General features: G+C 48.4%; 1 protein-coding gene and 1 long non-coding RNA gene across 9 annotated transcripts in view; one reads left to right on the forward strand and one right to left on the reverse strand.

Annotated features, from left to right (window-relative positions):
• The window catches only part of LOC128346752 (acylamino-acid-releasing enzyme-like), a 60,131-nt gene that overhangs the window by 37,508 nt on the left and 2,681 nt on the right, over positions 1 to 19,942 (reverse strand). For 4 of the 6 annotated variants that reach the window (XM_053300376.1, XM_053300373.1, XM_053300371.1 and 1 more), the window contains exons 3-13: positions 16,853 to 16,982; positions 15,994 to 16,081; positions 15,224 to 15,299; positions 14,064 to 14,203; positions 12,187 to 12,324; positions 11,381 to 11,472; positions 10,456 to 10,496; positions 9,507 to 9,628; positions 8,002 to 8,062; positions 2,014 to 2,108; positions 1,098 to 1,149 (exon numbers count right to left, since the gene is read on the reverse strand). In XM_053300376.1, coding sequence (XP_053156351.1) covers positions 1,098 to 1,149; positions 2,014 to 2,108; positions 8,002 to 8,062; positions 9,507 to 9,628; positions 10,456 to 10,496; positions 11,381 to 11,472; positions 12,187 to 12,324; positions 14,064 to 14,203; positions 15,224 to 15,299; positions 15,994 to 16,081; positions 16,853 to 16,982 — 1,035 coding nt within the window. The remainder of the gene's footprint in view (positions 1 to 1,097; positions 1,150 to 2,013; positions 2,109 to 8,001; positions 8,063 to 9,506; positions 9,629 to 10,455; positions 10,497 to 11,380; positions 11,473 to 12,186; positions 12,325 to 14,063; positions 14,204 to 15,223; positions 15,300 to 15,993; positions 16,082 to 16,852; positions 16,983 to 19,942) is intronic. The other 2 variants (XM_053300375.1, XM_053300374.1) reach the window with 2 other exon arrangements.
• Positions 2,651 to 19,300, forward strand: LOC128346753 (uncharacterized). 3 transcript variants are annotated; one of them, XR_008317168.1, is made up of 5 exons: positions 2,651 to 7,835; positions 9,888 to 10,727; positions 16,000 to 16,139; positions 16,869 to 17,014; positions 18,163 to 19,300. It is a non-coding gene; the product is annotated as an uncharacterized LOC128346753 (long non-coding RNA). The 3 variants fall into 3 exon arrangements; XR_008317169.1 differs by lacking the exon at positions 16,000 to 16,139; XR_008317167.1 differs by lacking the exons at positions 16,000 to 16,139; positions 16,869 to 17,014; positions 18,163 to 19,300 and having other exon boundaries at positions 9,888 to 11,231.

Below are 19,942 nucleotides of genomic sequence, written 5' to 3' on the forward strand. Positions count from 1 at the left end.
TTGCTACAGTTTATTGTGCACAGTCTAGATGACTTCCCATTGCTAAAAACCGATTTTCTTCAAGGGCCCCAAATGATGGACTTGTCCCATTTCATGAGGAAAAAGAAAAGAAAACAGCTGCCCAAAAGGCTTACTGATCCCACAGCTGTTTAAAAGACTGACTGATCCCACCATCCCATTAGATGTGATGCGCAGGCCAAGAAGGTTGGTTCTGGAGTGTGCACTTTTTGTTGCAATTTGTATGCACAGCAAATAGTCATCATCAAAATGCCAGCCTGCCAGCCTAGGTGAGACGGAGCAGAAGTGGTTTGCACTGGATTAGCGCCTGACCAACAACAGGATTTGTCAGTAGAGGGTGCTGTAGAGAATTTATATAAGAACAGACCTGCTGAGTCAAGGCCCAAGGCCTATCTAGTCCAGCATCCTGTTTCATCATCAGAGGCTCACCAGATGCTGCTGGGAGGCCCACAGGCAAGAGAGGAAAGCAGGCCCTCCCTCTTGCTGTTACTCCCCTGCAACTGTATTTAGAGGCATCCTGCCTCTGAGGCCTGGAGGCCATCTATAGCCATCAAGACTAGCAGCCATTGATAGACCTGTCCTCCACGGATGTGTCTAAGCCCCTTTTAAAGCCATCCAAGCTGGTGGCCATCAACACATCCTGTGGCAGAGAATTCCACAGATTATTTATGCGCTGGGTGAAAAAGTACTTCCTTTTGTCAGTCCTAAATTTCCTAGCAATCAGTTTCATGGGATGACCCCTGATTCTAGTGTTGTGAGAGGAAGAACATTTGTCTCTCTCTACACCACGCATAATTTTATAGAGCTCTATTATGTCTCCCCTTAGTTGTCCTTTTTCTAAACTAAAAAGCCCTAGATGTTGTAGCCTTGCTTCATAAGTAAGGTGCTCTAGGCTTCTGTAGCAAGATTAATGGAAATAACGGCTAGTCTGTGGCCACTTTGCCCTCAGTCTCTCCCTCTATGAAATGGGTAAAATGATTAAGTATGGGAGACATTCCAATGACTGTGCTTGGTCTTTGGAACTGGTCTCAGAAACATTATACAGCTCCTGCAGTCCATTAGCTAATATTTGACTGTACCTGCTGTAATAAGCTTCACACTCCCCAGTCTGGTATCCACAATCAGTAGCTCCTGCAAGAGATGGTAAAAGACCAGGAGTGAGGAAGTAGATGTTGGCTGATGATCTGATATTGGGAAAAGATGTTCCTCACATTCTCCACCTTGCCCTCTCTGATACAGGGCCGAAGAGCAATCTTGGGTGGTCACTTTCCCCTACACAGCCTCCTATCTTCTCAAGTGAAGGAAAATGCAATCCAGAGCTAACTAGATTCCACCCTAAGTTTCCAGCCTCTCAATCCAACTTCTTCCTCACAAACGCTGTCAAGTTAGGACTCTTTCACTCTCACCCTCAGGACACATAGCTCCAGCTATAAATGACCTCTCTGAAAGTCAGAGTGGCAAGAGTGCTTTATGGAAACATGGGAAATCCAGGTGCAAATCAGCTTCTCAGCCGAACCTCACTGGCCAAGCCACAATTCCCCTTACTTCACAGGATTGTTGCAAGACTAAAATGATATCCTTAGCCCTATGGAGGACGGATGGGACACAAAGTAAATTATCCATACAGTACACTGCTTTTCAATGTGCTCAAAGCAATTTACAGATAATTTTTAAAAATTATAAGCAAGATGTTTCCCTGTCCCAATAGGGCTCACAATCTAAAAAGAAAGACAAGATACGCAACAGCAACAACTGGAGGAATGCTGTGATGGGTTTGGATAGGAACAATTGCTCCCCCCCTGCTAAATATAAAAGAGGCACCACTCTTATCACCGATTTTCCTTAAGGCCAATTGTTCTGCATCTGCAACACATATACACCTTGCTTCACCCTTCTCTTCGGTTTCTCTTCATCTTGCACCACCTTCCATCACCCCTGATTTGCAGGCCTTTGGGGGCCCATTTGCACGGCACCCAAAGTCGGGCTTCAACGTACCTTCCTACTCTTCTGAGGAGTGCTCAGCAGGACTCTACGACTGTCGGCGGCCCAGCAAAGCCGGGGCAGTGCCTCTGAGTAAATCCCACAAAAATCTTAAAGGGAGAAGACAAACCCAGTTGAGCTGTTGGGTACAGCAGAGGCAAAACATGGGCAAAGTCAGCAGCTGCAGGTAAAAGGTACATTGGTACTCACCGTGAAGGTGTCTTCTGGCTGGTGTAGAAGAGGTCACCCAAGCTTGGGATTACATCCCCCCCACATGCTCCAAAAGGCAGGAAGTAGTCATACTTGAAGATCCTTAACCCAGTGCATGTGGGCGGATCTCCTCAGTGCTTAAAACAGCTCAAGCTACGGAATGAAAACCACAGAACACAACAGAGAATATACAACAATATACAAACAATAATGCAGAGAAAGACAGAAAAACTGTCCCCCTACAACCAGATCATCAGCTCCAGCCTAACACAACCCGGGCGGGCCTTGGGTGACCTCTTCTACACCAGCCAGAAGACACCTTCACGGTGAGTACCAATGTACCTTTCTCGGCTGGTGTAGGTGGTCACCCAAGCTTGGGACATACCACAGCACCAACCACGGGAGGGAAATACCCAAGCTGGAGCTACTGACCCAGAAGGACCTGTTGCAGGACCCTCCGACCAAATGCTGCTCTGGCAGCTTCATGTTCATCCAACTTGTAATGCCTTGAAAATGTAAAAGGCGACGACCAAGTAGCCGCCTTGCAAATCTCTTCATGGGACACCGGTGAAGATAACACAGTGGAAGTGGCTGCCGATGTAGTTGAGTGCGCCATAATCTGACCAGGCACTGAAAGTTTCTGGGCTTCATACAACATCGTAATGCATGAATGAACCCATCGAGCAATAATGGCTGAAGAGACCTTGCATCCCATCTTGGAGCCTTAAAGGCCACAAAAAGAGCATCTGACTTACGAAAAGCCTGCGTCCGGTTGCACTCCTTCTCTGCAGGGTGACGAGCATCCGGACAAAAAGAAGGTAATTAAATGACCGCCTCACGATGAAACTGAGACTTTACCTTAGGGATAAACGAAGGATCCGGGATAAGTCTCACAGAGTCCTTAGAGAAATTACACAAATTACTCTGAACTGACAGAGCCTGCGATTCAGAAACCCTCCTGGCTGATGTTACAGCTACTAAAAAGGCCACCTTCCAGGACAGCATCTGCAATGATACAGATCAAAGTGGTTCAAATGGCGGAAACTGCAGACCCCACAACACAATATGCAAATCCCATGACGGGAAACGATGGCAGACCAGAGGAGACAACAAAGCTGCCCCCCTCAAGAACTTGCATAGAAGAGGGTGCCACGCCTGAACAAACGCTGATGAGGAAACAACATCTGGATCAAGCACGCCGCCTGGTGTTTAAGCGTGTTGGGTTTCAGACCAAGCGCAAGGCCATCCTGAAGAAAACCTAGTAATCCCCTCGACCTGCACTTGTCCAGCTGCAGGGAGAGCTTTGCCGTCCAGTGCAGAAAACTACGCCAAGTCGATTGGTAAATCTTGTTGGCTGAACACTTTCTAGATGCAAGGATGGTAAATCGGACCTCGACACAGCAGAACTGGATGGTCTGGCAAACTGAGTGGATGACCTACGGTCAAGTCGACGATCTCGGAAAACCAAGGCCCTCTGGGCCAAAAAGACGCAATCAATATCAGGGATGCCCGGAAACCCCGCAGCTTCCTGAGGCAACGGGAGAGCAGCGGCACTGGAGGAAATGCATTCAGCAGACACGGAGGCCATGGCACCGATAGCGTATCCGTCTCTTCTGCCGCCAACATCGGGAAACGTGAGTAAAACCTCTGAATCTTGGCATTCTGAGGATATGCAAACAAGTCTATCTGGGGACACCCCAGCTGCTCTGTCAGCCACCTAAATACTTGAGGGTGTAGGCCCCATTCTGCCGGCTGGATCTCCTGCCGTCTTAGCCAATCTGCCCGAACACTGGAAATTCTGTTTTCATGATGGTCCAGAATGGATATTAAGTTGTTCTGTACACATTAAGATATTCCTTCCCTTCACCAAGGGCGTGAAGGCTCTTAGGGCCAGAAAGACAGCCCACAGCTCGAGCCAGTTTATGCTATGGAGCAACTCTTCCACTGACCAAAGCCCCTGGGCAGAACTGTTCCAACAGTGAGCCCCCCAGCCCGATAGACTGGTGTCTGTCGTGACCATCACTCTCTCGGGTTCTATGAACAGCTTGCCCTTGTCTAGGTTCCCCGGGCCGTCCAATGAATCGACTTGCGAAGAGACACCTAGAGAGGAATGTTCTTGTCACGTTTGAGGGCAATCCTGTGCTGGTAAAGGAGGAAACCCCACTGTAACTGGCGTAGATGAAAACCTCGCCCATAGCCGAGACCATAGCCGCCACCATGAGACCCAACAAACTTGCTAGACTGAGAAGGCTGGCCCACAGTCTCGAAGCAATCACACAAGCCAGTGACGTTAAGACCTCCATCCGATCCTGTGGCAGAAACAGTTTGCCTACTGAGGTGTCCATTACCATGCCCAAATGACGAAGGCTCTGTGTGGGCATCAGGTGACTCTTGCCCACATTTATCAGAAACCCATGCGCACGTAACACAGACATTGATCTGGACAGAGCTGACTGAACTGCCCCTTCTTGAGCAAGTTGTCAAGGTAACAATACAGGTGGACCCCCTCAGTGCATAAAGTGGCCACTAGCAGACTAGAACCTTCATAAAAACTCGGGTGGCTGATGAGAGACCAAAAGGAAGGGCTCTGTACTGATAATGCCTCCCCATGTAGCAGAAGTGGAGTATATGTCGACTGCGTGGATGAATGGGGATGTGTAAATAGGCCTCCTGGAGATCTATTGAAGTCATGTAGTCCCCCATCTGCAATGCCTCTGAGATGGTACAAAGGGTTTCCATCCTGAACCTCCTTTTTATCACAAAACGGTTGACTGGGCGTAGGTTGAGAACTGCCCTGGCCGATCCGTCCTTTTTTGGCACCGTAAAAATCACGGAATAGATGCCCTTGCCTCTCTGAAGAGGTGGGACCTCCTCTATGGCCCCTATAGCCACCAGATACTGAATGGCCATGGACAACCCCTTGTGCTTTTCCGGTTTCCCAGATCTAGGGGTAAGGAGGAATCTGTTTCCTGGGGGGCTGGCCAGCTCCACTTCGTACCCGTGTAGGCTAATGGAAAGAACCCACCTGTCGATGGATTCTTTCCAAACAGGCCAAATGGCAGACCCCCACTTTGCCTGAGTGGGAGTCAGGACTGCTGCTTGGGGGCCCCGCTGCTGGTTTCCGAGAGACTGATGGTTCTGCTGAGTGAACCCTTGCCTGCCTTGGCCTCTGGATCTGTTCCACTGCGATCGAAAAGGCCTAAAAGGCTCCCTCTGACAAACTGAGGTCTAAATGCCCTGAAGGTTTGCATCGGTCTATGATTAAAACTCTTGTCCTTCTTCCTAGGAGCTGATGGCAGAGCCCTGCGGTTATCCTTAGTTTCAATGAGGACCTCTTTCAGGGCCTCATTCCCAATTAGCTTTCACCCCAGCATAGGGAACAGCAGCTAATTTAGCCCTAGACGTATTATCAACTTCCAAAATTTTAGCCCTATGTTGCGTCTTGCCAGGACACCTGCACTGACCGCACGTGCCGAGAACTGAACACTGTCCAGAGTAGCATCCGCTGAAAAGGCAGCCGCCCTCTGCAGACGAAGTAGCTTACGCCACATCTTAGATTGATTAGTGGGAGGGTCATTGGGTAACTCGCCAATCCACAAGACCGATGCTCTAGACACCAAGGACACAGTGGTGTCAGCTCTGATGGCCACTGCTCAAGCCTCGTGCGCCCTTCGCAGTGCAGATTCTGCTTTTCTGTTTTCTGGCTCCTTAGAAGAGGAGTCCCCATCCTTGGGTACCACTGTGCTACTAAGTAGGGCCCCGAAGTGAGCAACTGTAAGTGGCACCTTCAGCAAGTCCAGAGTCTCCTCCTCAAAGTTGTACAATTTGCTAGCCAATGTCAACATACGCTTTGGGAGTTGCAATAGCTGCCCATTCCTCCTTGATGGTCTTAGTAAAGCCCTCAGGTATCACTGATTTAATCTGTGGTACCTTAGCCTTAGGCAGCACCAAGGAGCCCTTGGACACAGGAGAGATCTGTTCCTCTGTAACTGGCTACAGATCAAGCGCAGCAATAGCCTGGTTAATTAGTGGCTGAAAATCCACCATAAGAGAGAGCCTCTGACTGTGTAAGTTTGCAGCAGAGTCCTCAATCATCTCCCCCTCTTCCGAGGAGGAGGGCCCCTTGTCTGGGTTGCCCAGCAATGTCTCTGACCCACTGACCCTGGGTCACAATAGATCTGGGGAGTCCTCTCCAGACTCATCTGAAGACCTCCCCCTACGCAAGGGCACAGAGTCCTGGCGTATAGCCACCCTGGGCTGCTTAGCGGGCACCGTCTCCTCCTGAGAGTCTGAGGACGACACATGGATCACAGCCTGCCTTGCAATGCCTTGCAGGCTTCCGCGCTTTAAGCGCCGCTGCCAGTGAGACCTGAATGGCCTCCTGAATCCAGCCCTTTGCAGAGCAGCATCAGGGGGAACCCCCACATTCCCTGTAGGAGTAGGCCCTGAGGGAGGGGCCACATAGGGGGCATCTGCACTCACCTCCTCCCCCCCGAGCAAGTCCCGATCTTACCGGGGGGAGCTGTTCATGGCCTTCTGGGTGCTCCGACGCCCCATCCACGGGCTCAGCACCGCCTGCCTCATCATCCTGCACGTCTTCCCCGTCTGATTCCGACAGGCTCTGGGGCGGCCACTCCTGCTGACGTTCCTTTCAGCGTGGCCCCAATACTCGCTGAGGCAGTCCTCCTCCTGCACGCCCAACTGCTAGGGAAAGGAGTTGGGGGGGGGGGGGCGAGGCCAAACATCACAGGCTTACCTTGCTCGCGCTGCCAGGCGAAAGCTCTCTCACCAACGGGGCCTCCTTGTCAGGAAGCCTCCGATTCTGGTGCCGCCACCTGCGTCCTGCTACGGTGGATTGCTGGTGGCATGAATTGCGCCCAGTCTCCTCACCGGTATCTGGCCACCAACGGGGCCTCCTTGTCAGGAAGCCTCCGATTCTGGTGCCGCCACCTGCGTCCTGCTTCGGTTGATTGCTGGTGGCATGGATTGCGCCCAGTCTCCTCACCGGTATCTGGCAACAGAGAGGACCGCTGTGGCCTACAGGCGCCAGCAAGGTCATCTGATACATCTGCCATTTTCCTTACAGGATTTGCGCAGTCCCGAGTTTTTGGCGGGAACAGGCGCTGATGGGCGGATCTCTCCCTAATAGCCAGGAGTCCGAAGGTCTTTTTAGCGGACATCGGCCAAAAGGTCGGCAAGAGGCGAGGAGAGGTAACGAATAACAGAAAGGACAGTAGAAGAACAGATATGATTTTTTTTTTTAAATTTTAAAATTATTATTTTTTTCTTTTTTCTTTAGTAACTAGAGAGAACTAATAGTAGTAGAATACCAGGTGAAGAATAGATTGGAAATAGTCAAAAACAAAAGGAATATAAGCAGAAGAAAAGAAGAGGCCTAGTTAACTAGGCCAAAGCCAGCGAGCTGTAATGCGAGCCTTCTGGAGCAAAGGCAGGAAGTAGAACTGAGGAGATCCGCCCACATGCACTGGGTTAAGGATCTTCAAGTATGACTACTTCCTGCCTTTTGGAGCATGTGGGGGGATGTAATCCCAAGCTTGGGTGACCTCCTACACCAGCCGAGAAACCCAGAAGGAAAGGATGAAACAGGCATTAGACAAAGCTAGCAGGTAGGAATACAGCCCTAAGCTCAAAAAGCAAACCTTAAAGGGGTGTATGTGTGTCAGCAGAAGCTATGCAACTTGCAACAGAGGCAGCAGGAGATCTGCAGCTGAGCTGAGTAATCTAAAAAGCAACCTTGACTTTGCATTGTCAGTCTCTGAAACTGGGACTTACCACCTGTGGCAATCCTGACCATGTCCACCACTGTGGATGTGAGCTTTGTTTGCCAGTTGAGCTGGAGAGGAGAGGAGATCAGATAGAGCACAATTTGGGAGAGCTGGGAAGACATGAGCCTTCAAGCTACTGTTCCACCCAGCACCAGTCCCCGATTGCTGCAGGCCCTGGGCAAAGGCCTGCATTGCCCCCCACGCACCCTAAAGGGATTAAGCCTTCCCACCCACAATAATGCAGTGGGCCCTTACTAGTGGCAGTGGACAACACAGGGCAACTATCCCCCCTTCCCCAACAGGAAATGGGGGGGGGATCTAAGGCAGCAGGCAGCATTCCCCTTGGAGGGGAGGAGGAAAAGGAGCCACTACTGCATCTTTCCCCCATTGGTGGAGGCTGGAGAAAGGGAAGAGGAGCGACTGCTGCTTCTGAGTTCCTTAACGACAGCAGCTCCTCTTCCCAGCCCCTCTACTGTCCAATGGGCTTTCTCCCAAAGGTTTCTGTGCCCCCGGGGGTCTTTGATCCCTGGGAGGAGTGAAAAGAGAGGAGCTGCCATGCAAGTCTCTTGGCTGAGAGACTCACATGGCAGATCCTCCTTCTCCTGTCCTCCCCACTGGCCAATGAGAGTGTCCACTTGACACAGGGATATGCAATGCCACAGAGGTTTCTGAGGGACACTCTCATTTGTGAATGGGGGTATTGGGTGCAGTGGAAGCAGGAGTCTCTTGGAAAACGCATGTCACCACTGCCATCAGTACTGAGGTCAACTTGGCTGGGTTGTCCCTCTGGCAGGCATGGCTTCTTGGCAGTTCTTATCCTGATCGACTCCCGATGCCTCCCCTGACTGTGCCTTATTCCATGAATCAGATTGCCTGGCACTGTCTTGTTAGCCACTCCTTCCAGCCCCTATGTGGAATTCTAAATTCTAGAAAAAGGTACTTAGTTTTGCAGCCAAAACTAGATGCATTTGTGTGTTGTTTTAACGAGGCGTGGCCCAAGGTACTGTGGTGCCTGAGGCAAAGTGCAAAATGCTGCCTTGGCCCACTGCCCCTGGGGGGGCGGGGCAGCCCCTTTTCAAAACCAACCCTTGCAAGTGTTCAAAGTGCACAGGGGGCAGGGAAGACCGAAGGTTACAAGCAGCCACCTCCTTGTGCTTCTTCCAAAGTTTGTAAGGTGCGTCCATAGAAGTGCTCCTTGCAAAGTTTGCAATGGTCAGATAGGTGTCAAAGAGCTATTCTGATGGTGCCCTGGGGGGAATCTTGCTGCCCTGCTGGTGCCCCAGTCACCTGCTGCTTGAGGCAACTGACTCACCTTGCCTCATGAAAGGGCTGCCCCCCTGCCCCCAATTTTAACTTTGTGCCTCCAAGAGTACTATCATGTTGAATTTAGCTCTTCTATTTGGAACAATTTCTTTTGCTTCAGACTCCTCATTTCTGATTCCACAGTTCCTGCATGACCTGCACATTTCCACGATCTCCAGTGCAGATCTTTATGAGGAAGGTCACACTCACCATTTGTAGCTTGAGGCACTGGCGATGAGGCCCAAATACCGGGCCCTCCAAGTACAGCAGGCAGGTTCCGTCAGGGCTGAGCCGGGGAGCGGAGACAGCCTGGTGATCTGAGGACAGGAGCTCTGCAACCAGAGTCACAAAGCGGGATCATGGGGTAGAGCCCTATCTAAGTGGGTTTATGGTGGTGAAAATCATGAAGCAGCCTTTTCAAAACAAATGGTCAAAAGCTCCAGGTGATTAGGACCTTAGAACATGAATGGCTGGTAACAAATATTCTGACAACACATACCCTTACATGTGGAAAATATAAAATGTGTAGGACAGATATAAAATGTATACAGTCACTGAATAATCTATACCCATCTTTGTAATGCCAAATAGGTCTGAGACATGTGACCTGCAGAGAAAATCTAAGAGCTTTGCAAACCTGTATATCTCCTGAAAACAAAAGAAGAGTCCACGTAACCCAGCATCTGCTTCCCAGTGGAGGCCTACAAGCAGGTCCTTGAAGACAGTAGCCTTGTAGCTGATTGTCTAGACATTAGAAAGTCACGTTACTAGGCCTTTTCTGGCTTCTTCCCAAGAAATGAATTGAGAAAAACTAAACACCAGAAGCAGCCCTTGCTAGCCTGCAAATTCTCATAGAAGACGGGGCTCCTGTGGCTTTCACAGTTGAGCATGAGGGAGAATTTGGCAGGCACAGATCCTCTTACTCCTGCAATACTAAGACAGGAAAAGCTATACTTGCTGGAATTCTATTTTAATGGGACAATCCTCAATACCAAAAACACGTTCGTAGCAGTGCCAGAAGGGCAGGAAATCCAGTCTGGGCTGAGGTAACTGAAGCCGATCGCGAAGCTGCAGGCACACCCACCCACACCTTGCAGGAAACTCTGAAAGGAATGCCACTGCCTGGATGGGCTGAAGGGCAGCCTCAGAAATGACTTACCACAGCTACCTCCAGAGAGATCCAAGAGAAACAAGGCTGACCTAGAAGGAAATGAGGAGGAATAACTAAAAGGAAACTTGTCTGCCACCACCATCCACACTTCATGCCAGTCCTACAATGAATCAGACATATTACTATTAGAGATGTGCACGGAGCCAGTTCAGAGGCCCTTTACGTTGGGAGGACACGAGAGCGAGAGTGGCGTGCATGCACATTTGCGCTGGGTACTTCCTTTTACTTCCGACCGAGGACGACACTGGGGCGGCAGGGAGGTATGCTGCCACCCTGACGGGGACTTTTTCAATGGAGCACCGGTGGGGGAAATGCGGTGGGAGGGGTAAGGGCACTCTCCCCTGCCCTTAAAGGTATGTCCCCTCACCTTCAAACTACCCCCCACCGGTTCTGTGCACAACCCTAATTACTATGTGAAGTCGGGGATTTATTAAGAGGCCTCCTGATTTGCTTCCCTTCACCCCATTTCCTTATAGGGAACTCCTCCGGGGTTAATTATTTATATTCTTTTCCATGGATAAAGCTCTCTTAGGGAAAGTATGGAATCTCTTTCCTTGGAGGTTTGCAAGGAAAGGCCCGGCTGGCACCTCTAGGGATCCATCAGGAATAGGTTATCCTATCTTAGTGAGAGCAGGGGTGGTACTGGGTTGAACTCACTGGGCTTCCTCCAAAACTCTGATTCTCAGTTCTATAGATCTGAACTTCAGCAACAATCATAGATATCATTGACTGACTGACCACATCAGAATAAAGGATATGGCTCATTTTTCTTCTCATCCTTTCTGGAAGTTGAGCAAAAAGGACCATGTGACCTTCTGGATCTCCCTGATCCTGGTGCAGTTAATCAGAATAGAACCCAGGGTCAGCATACTCTTTCATACACTTCCACACGGGCCAAGGAGACTTCACTTACCTTCGGTTGGAGCAAGCACTCAGTCCCAGCCTGAAAGGTTCATGCCACCAGCCAACAAACACTAGGCTCTTGTCATCTGGGGACCACAGGGGCTGACCAGGAAAGCAAAGCCACAGTATTACCAGTAGCACCTGGGTGTGCTATAGGATGACCTATGCTATGGCTTGATGATCTCCTCATAGGCCCTGGATAATATCACTAGATCTGATCACATTCCTCAACAGTGGCCTGACCAACTACAGAGCCTTCGGTTGGGATTTTCCAGTCCTTGGGGCTACTGTATGAGACAGCCATCCTTCAATGGTTGAATTGCAAAGTGTGCAATTTCTCCCTCCCCTTCTGGACTCCCTCAACAGAGTATCACCAATCTGCAACAACACCTCCCCCCACCCCCAGCACTTGCCACTGTAAATTGCACACTCCAATCCAGAGCAGATTCGAAATAAAAGCCCTGGCTGTCTATAGAGCCTCCTGGTAAGGCTATGGGAAAGCACTTCGACTCTTGACTCTAGTACAAAAGGTAAGGGATCAAAGAGAGGCATTTTGTACTTGCAAAAAGTGCAAGAAAAGCAGAGGGGAGTACAGTCCCTGGCATCCAGCATCTAGGACCCAGTGCCCTTTGACACATCTCTTTCACATGTTTTCTTTTATAAGCAAACATAACAATTTAATCGGCCATGCCCACCAGGACTGGATCAAAGACCTCCCATCTGTTTATATCTTGCCTCTTTCCATTATTCTGACATACTTGTGGTCTCTGTCAAGCTGCAGAAGCCCATGCATTCCCCACACTGCATTGCACTAACCTGCCCAGGGGAGATGTGCCCTGGGATACTCTCTGGCAAAGAAACTTCACTGGTTTCAACATCCAGAATGCACAGGACAGGGATGCTCTTATCACCTAGTGCCTCTCCCCAATTGTCATGGTATACAAACTGCTCCACCTGGGACAAAAGCAGAGGAGAAAACCCTGCAGAGAGTCCTGCTCTGAACAGATGACGTCTTCCATGAAGCAGTCACTGAGACCTGAATGGCATGTGCAAGTTTCCCCCACTTGCAAGGGCTTGCTGCAGATATCCTGCCAATAGACTGGACCCCACTCACTTCACTGAATGACCCACTTCCATAAACTTGCCTCTACCTGCAATCTAAAAGCCCCACGTTGTCTCTAAGTCCCCGAGAAGTAGACAGTTCCTTTATGCAATGTTGGCGCTGAATTACTGCATGATTTCCTTTGGTGCGGAGTTTGCCTAAAGCCACATGGGGAAAGGCGCACATGAACAGGCCCTGTAGGAGGCTTTCCCACATGTCTCAGGATTCATGGGGAAAGGAGCCAGGCCGGGAAGTAGAAACAGCCCTTCCGGCATGAGGCTACAGCACACACAGCAAGAGAGAATCTCTCTCATTCTGAGTTATCCTGGTGGCATTAAAATGAGTTGCTTGGCTTAAAAACTCGTTTTTGGCACCAGAGCTGTGTATTTTGACAAAATGAGTGCCTCTGAGCATGTGGAGTGCATTTCCCTCCCCACAGCCTAACTACATTGTATCACAGCAGACTATAAGGGAGGGAGGGAGGGAGAGAGAAGAGGATCCTGGAAGAGCTCACAGCTTGACTCTTCTCTAACTACTAGGAGGGGAACCTTGAGTAAGTCCATGGCAGGCATCCTGGCTAAATTTACTAGAGGAAGTTCTGTTGCAATTAGTAATCCTTTAGATTACTCCCTCAGTAGTACTAATGAGAAATGTAGTCAGGATGTCAGCCACTAGCTCCAACATGTGAATAGGTCCATCTCTTTCCTAACTGAGAGGGACAGGACCTATCTTCTCATTCTGTGCAGAGACTGGTGTAGGCTTACTTTGTACTTTGCATCTGTACTTGAGGAGAGCACATTGATCTCACAACTTTGTTACTGAATCTGTGCCCACGATGGCATCTTATTTTGAAAATGTGCCTCCTGATTTAGATGCCCCTTTAGTGGGGCATGCCAACAGACCTCATGGAAGTGGGTTGCTAATTTGGCTTACTCAGTACTTTATGAACCCTCTTCTCACTTAAAGTAAAATAAGTGTCCTTCTTAAGTGAGAAATGTTACACAATGAGGTCGTTCTCATGACCACTTCTAACTGGGCTAGAGCAGCCCTACCCAGATAGTGCTGCTCATGAGGACTGCTGGGATTGGGACGGATCCCACTGCTCCTAGGCTGGATAGCCTGGGTTCTTTACCCGGGCTCACAATGAGGTAGAAGGGCATGAGTGCGCCCTTCTATCTCACTCGCTAGTCGTCTGGATGTTCAGGTTGCCTGCAGCCTGAGCATCCACAGAGCTGGGTGGCAAGAGTGCCTGGCAGCAGGGAAATCCTCCAATGCACCGCTCTCCTGGAGCAGTGCATTGTGGGATGCCGGAGGACTTTCTCCTATGGCTCCAGGCTCTACTGCTCGCTGCAGTGCTGCTCATGTGCTGTGCAAGTGGCAGAGTTTTCTGACAAATGGTGTTCATGCGCAGGGAGGCCAGTAGGAGCGTAGCTCCGCACCAGCCCTTCCCAGCGCGAGGGTTAATGGTCATGTGCATGACCTTACTATGTAGCGTTGGCCTGTGCCTCTCAGATTTGTTAAGATGAATAAGGTTTAAAATGGTAAAGCACTTGGCACACTACAATGATTGAAATAATACGGAAGGGGATACCTTTCTTGCTTCACCTGGCTTCTCTCTGTCCTGGGGAGAACTGTCCTGAGGGAACAGTTGCTGCAATTTGGGGCGTCTCTTCTCTGCAACATACAGGATCCGTGTTTCTGAGCTGGACCAGGCCAAACACCCAAACTGCCCTGGTGGCAGAAGGAGAGATGCGGAAACTGGGCCATGACCCTCCTGAGGTGACCCATCTCCCCAAAGCAGAAAGCAAGTGAGGAGGAGCTACCCACACAATTTCAGGGGATGGTCTCTTCTCAAAAGCCACTGAGAGGAATTCACATTTCTGAATATTTAAGGCAGTTAAATACCTAGTAGCCAAGCAGGTTATGTCTGAGGAGATTTCTGTCAAGCCATTCAGGAAAATAGGTCATTTAAAAGATATATAAATATAAAAAATTAATATTGTTCTAAGCCAGGCTCCAATGAGACAGCTGCTACTGCTATTTTTTTTAAAAAAATGACGGTGACTGCATTTTGACTAGGCCTAACATACTAATCAGAAAGTAGCCAGAAGTTTCTGATTATGGTGTGATTATCAGCCTCAGATAACCGTGCTGTTATCTGGAGTTACAAGAATTCATTTTGTCTCAAAGCAAGCTCCAGTTTGATGTTATGTTCCTGTTCGACATGCACATAATACCACTGGGCAAGACTGTGTGAAGGTCAACGACACAGATGTCTCTCTTATTTTCATCCAACCAGGTTTGACAATCTCTGGGTTACTCAGTCTCTGAATGAGTAGAGGATGATGCAGACAAGCTGACTGAGGCCAAATCTACACTGGACTGAAGCGATGATAATCAGTAGGGTTAGAGTCCAGGGTAGTAGCAAGGCCTCACGTGTGACACCACAGGAACCTGCCCTAGCCTTGTCACAAAGATTTGAAACCTTGGGGTGCTTTTGGGTCTCCAGGCTGCAGTGACAGCTAGGAAAGCCTCTCAGTCTCACACACTTAGTTTGCTGAGGCCTGAAAGGGCAACGGGCAGGCAAGTGCATATCACACGACAGCCACAGTAACTCGTTTTTTGGCATTGGGGAGGGATATGAAGAGGGAGCACTGTGGAGGCAGAGACTGGCACGCCTGACTGAGGGAGCATCACTTGCTCTGCATACTGAGACAACCTTGTAGCAAGTCCTCCTCTGACAGCCCTTACCATCCGTATATACTCTGCCATGTTTATCCAGCGCTGTGAGGTTGACAGTTCTCACCCTCCCACAGTTGCTCCAGACCTGCTGGGACACATAAATCAGCAAAGGACAATGCCCAACACCATGCCTCCAGGTTGGGCAATCAATAGGCCTGCCAAATCCCCTCAAGCCCCAGATCTGCTCCCCTCCCTGGCCCCATTGCTATTACTGAAAAAATGGGGAGAGGGAGAGAGAGCCGAGAGTTTTCTCAAAGAAGCAAAGGGATAGTGACATCAGAGGAAAAGGGGCTTCTTGGCAATTCTTATCCCTATCAAGATCCAAGTCCCTACCATGTCCCTTAGGGAGGACAATTAGAGTCATTGCAAAAGCCAGTGTGGGTCACATACCCAGTCACTGCAAAGGGTCTATGCCTTGTAAGCCTCCAGACATCTTTTGTCCTGTCCATACAGCCCAGATTTGGGCAGATTTCTAGACCATAACTTCCTATTTCCTAAGCGACTGTCTAAGGGACTGTCACACAAAATCTTGCATTCCTCGCTCCACTTCATTCCCATTGAACCAGCATCTCAGCCTTTTGTGTAAAAGGGCCAGCAATTTCAAGTTCTTCTCTGATACTATGGGTCCTGCAGTAGCTTTGGTTGGTTCTCCTCTGGCACACAAATCTGGAGCAGTAACACTACTGATTACCCACATAAATCATTTCAGCGTACAGTGTTTGCAACACTGCCCCTGCTCTCTGGGGATGACCGGCAATTGCACACTCTCTCTCTTTTACCTCCAGCACCTCCTGTTTCTGCCCCATTTCCAAGTGGTGGGTGAGAACAGCCTTGAGCCTCCCGGTAGGTGACCCTTGGATCAGCAGTCTGTGGCATAAGAGACAGGAGGAGGAGACAGCATGAGTAGAAGAGCACGCTCAGAGAGGTGGGCAATGAGCACACCCCTCTCCATCTGCTTTGGGGGGAACCGTCCAACCTGGGAAGGGGCTACAGCCACAAAAGAGAGTGTAGGCTTTGTACATATGCAATCCTGTGATTACCCATCACCTCCAGCTAAAGGATTTCAGGTTGCATGGCCGTGAAAGTCCTCAGTGAGCTGCTCTCAGTTACAGTGAACACTCATTGGTCTAGTCAACATGCAATTGTATGGGGATGGGGATGGGGAAAGATATGTCGGTCTCCAGCACTCCCTTTATGACTGTCCATCCTCACATCTTCCCAAACTTTAGCAAAATCCCTGCTGAATAAAGAGGTACCTTTTAAAGTGGTGATTCTCTTATATTTATCAAAGTGAGAGCAACTGTCCCTATCCAACCCCCAGCATAGCATCCCTCCTGAGCTTGTTGCAGGTGTCTACCCATGGTTCCTTTTAGATGCCCTTTTGGGATATAGAACCATTTCATTATTTTGTTTTTTATGCAAACCATTTTGAGCACTTTTGTTGAAAAGCGATATATATATATATATATATATATATATATATATATATATATATATATATTGGTTGTAGTAATAGTGGTACTCCTTATTATGTTTCTAGTCTACCTTGAATTGAATTAGGCTCAATTCAAGCCTGGCCTGCATTTCTAGCAGGGCGTTGGGGTTGCATATGCCAGGGTAACTGAACGTTCAACATACTGGTCTCTGATTTCAGCTGGCATGCCAACAGGGGTAACTGAGACAACTGCTTTGCCATCATCACGGTGCAGGACATACTGGCGGCTGAACTGCAGCTGTTGCCGGCGACCCAGATCAGGTTGGCACCACTCTGCAGGAGAGGAGGAAGCAGGCAAAGACACAGTGAGAGAACTTACACTGGTTGAGTTACTGAGCCCAGGACCCTTCCTCTTCCTTCAGCCATGTAACACTGTTCTTTCTAAAACTGATTTATTCTTTGGAAATGTGGAGAAGGCACAGAGCCCAGGGAGGAATAAAGAAAGATTCTTCTCCAAGATCCCAGATATTATCAAGCAGTTTCTCAGAGTTCAGAAACATATACTCACTGCAGCACTACCAAGATAAAAAGCCCCTGGTCTAGAAAGAAAGAAATCAATTAGCATAACACCCTCTCTGCCAGAGTTAATTATGTGGGAGATAACTGTGGTAGAGATAGGTACACTTGTTTTACATTTAGTGAGAGTGCAGCTTATCAGAAATTGAAACAGCCAGCAAGGCTGCCTTACTAAATATTTTTTGGAAACCTTAATTGCAAGATGAACATTGCCTTATCACCCAGACAATATATTTTTATGTTCAATGCTGCACGTATGTACATTTGTTTAGTTATCACACAAGTGCAGTAGTCATACCCGTTCACATTTTAAATTCAGCATCGGCTAGAAAAGTTGTTAAATCTGATATCAAAGGTTGCTTCCACATTAAAGCTATTAGTGCTGCTGAGGCATCACTTTCCCACAATTAGCTGAAAGCACATTTAAAAACAGAGGTTCTACCTAGCACTCTATTATAGTGCTATCTTATCCAGCAGTGCCTTCCCCAGATCCTTCTACAATGTCACTCACAAGTAAGTTCCATTCAGAAAAGTCCCTGGAAACTTGAATTAAATTTTATTTTATTTATTTATTTGTTAACACTTATATCCTGCTCTTCCTACGAGGAGCTCAGAGTGGTGTACATGGTTATTTTTATTCTCACAACAACCCTATGAGGTAGGTTAGGCTGAGAGATACATGACTGGCCCAGAATCACCCAGGGAGTGTCATGGTTGAATGAGGATTTGAACTTGGGTCTTCCCGGTCCTAGTCTAACACCCTAACCACTATGCTATGCTTGGCTCTATTGCCTGCAGGTTCAACCCATTTGTTTTGCTTCTTACTGAGCATGGATAGTAGGGGATAAGAAATGAATATCCTGCCAATTGCCCCTCTCTGAATTGCCTCGATGTTAGTTCCCTCTTCCATTGAAATATTTGCTCTCATTGTTTATAGCTATAAAACAGGATAAGAACAATCTGTCAGAGATGCTACAGCAGATTCCACCACTGAGCAAGGGACTGGAGTAGAAGACTGTCAAGGTTACTTCCAGTTTTATGACTTTGATTCTGATGGCAGGAAAGAAGTAAATAAGAACAGAAACTGTCATGTGGGCAATTATCACTAATCCCCCAGCCATGATCAGCTGGAAGCCATAAAACAGACAAGACCTACCAACAATAAACAAAGATGTGCTCAGTATCAGATACCAATAAGGCTGCAAAAGTAGACTTTGGCTACTTTGCAGCCTGTTTCTAAACTGGCCTACGGATTCCAGTTCTTCCAAGTAAATATGCCTAGGGTTTGAAACCTTAGGGCCCTGAATATCTGAAGGACTACCTGCTCCCAAAGGTTTCTGCCCAACTGACCAGATCATCAGATGCCGATGGTGAGAGAGCCTTGGTTGTCAAGCACGCGGGACAGGGCCTTCTCAGTCACTGCCCCAAGGCTTTGGAATGCTCTCCCGGCTGAAATCCGCTCCTCAGACTCCTTGACAATTTTTAGGAAAAAAGTAAAGACATGGCTCTTCACCCATGCTTTTGAATGAGAGTATTTTTTACTGCTGCTGCTTTGTGTTATGTATTATTATTATTTATGAGTTATTAAATTTTTATATAGAGATTATTTTTATATTTATATTATCTGTACTTTTGTATTATATATTTTAATTTTTGAGATCATCTGTAACTTTTTAATTTTAATTATGCACTAGCTGGCCCAGGCGCAGAGCATCTACCCTTATAGTTGTCCCTCCCCCCCAGCTCTTGGCCCTCCCGGCTACCACTTCCTCCCCCCGCCCCGCCTTCCTCCCCACCAGCTGCTGCTGCTTTCTCCCCCGCCTGCCTCCTTCTTTCCCCTCCACTGCCTTCTCTCCACCTCCTGGCAGCAAACTCGTGAACTCTCATGAGATCTGCCATGCACAGGATTAGCCACGGGTACATCTTAGCGAATTATATATAGATTGTTTTAATCATATTGTAAACTGCTTTGAAATTATTTTAATGGGAAAAGGTATATAAATTGAACAATAAATAAATAAACAAATTACACATTCAGCATGTAACTGGCCTTTGAGTGCTTGGTTTTTGCTTCCTAAAATAACAATGATGGGGGCTCCAATCAGGATTGGGACTGTGATGTGGGTTTGTAAGCCTTTGCTCCTGCTATGTGGTCCCTTTTCAGATCACCCCACAACTTTCTTTCTTTTGGCCCAGAAAGAAAGCTGTGATTATTGCCAATGGTGGCTAGCTTCCCTCCCAGGGAAGGATCCAGATTGGGATCGTTGTAGGAGCAAAGCATTAATCCCCTCTCTGCACAAAACATCACACTCCCAATCTCAACTGCGGCCCCTGTAGCAGCTATTTATAGCATCCAAGGGCCAGTGATTTGCTTAACTTTGGCCCTTGGGCAGAGAGTGGCCAAATGTGACTTCCAGCTCTTTTTATGGACAGTGCCAGCACAGAACAGCAAAGGTGCAAAGTAGCCAAGGCCTCAAGATCCTGCGGAGTAGCATAAATTGTCAATTTGTTTATTTAAGGTGCAGGGAGGAGAAAACCAGGAGGCGAGAATGTCACCTCCACCAAGTGAGAAGGTGTTGTTGCTTTCACTCACAAATGGAGCTGAAAGACACTCCTGGCTTTGGTTGCTCTGACAGTGGCAAAGTGATTTATTTGCAGAAGCCCAAGAGATGGACAGGTGGGGAAGAGGGGAAAGAGAAAGTCAAAGAACCAAAGTA

The sequence above is a fragment of the Hemicordylus capensis genome, chromosome 2 (genome assembly GCF_027244095.1).
Source record: "Hemicordylus capensis ecotype Gifberg chromosome 2, rHemCap1.1.pri, whole genome shotgun sequence".
NCBI lineage: Eukaryota > Metazoa > Chordata > Lepidosauria > Squamata > Cordylidae > Hemicordylus > Hemicordylus capensis.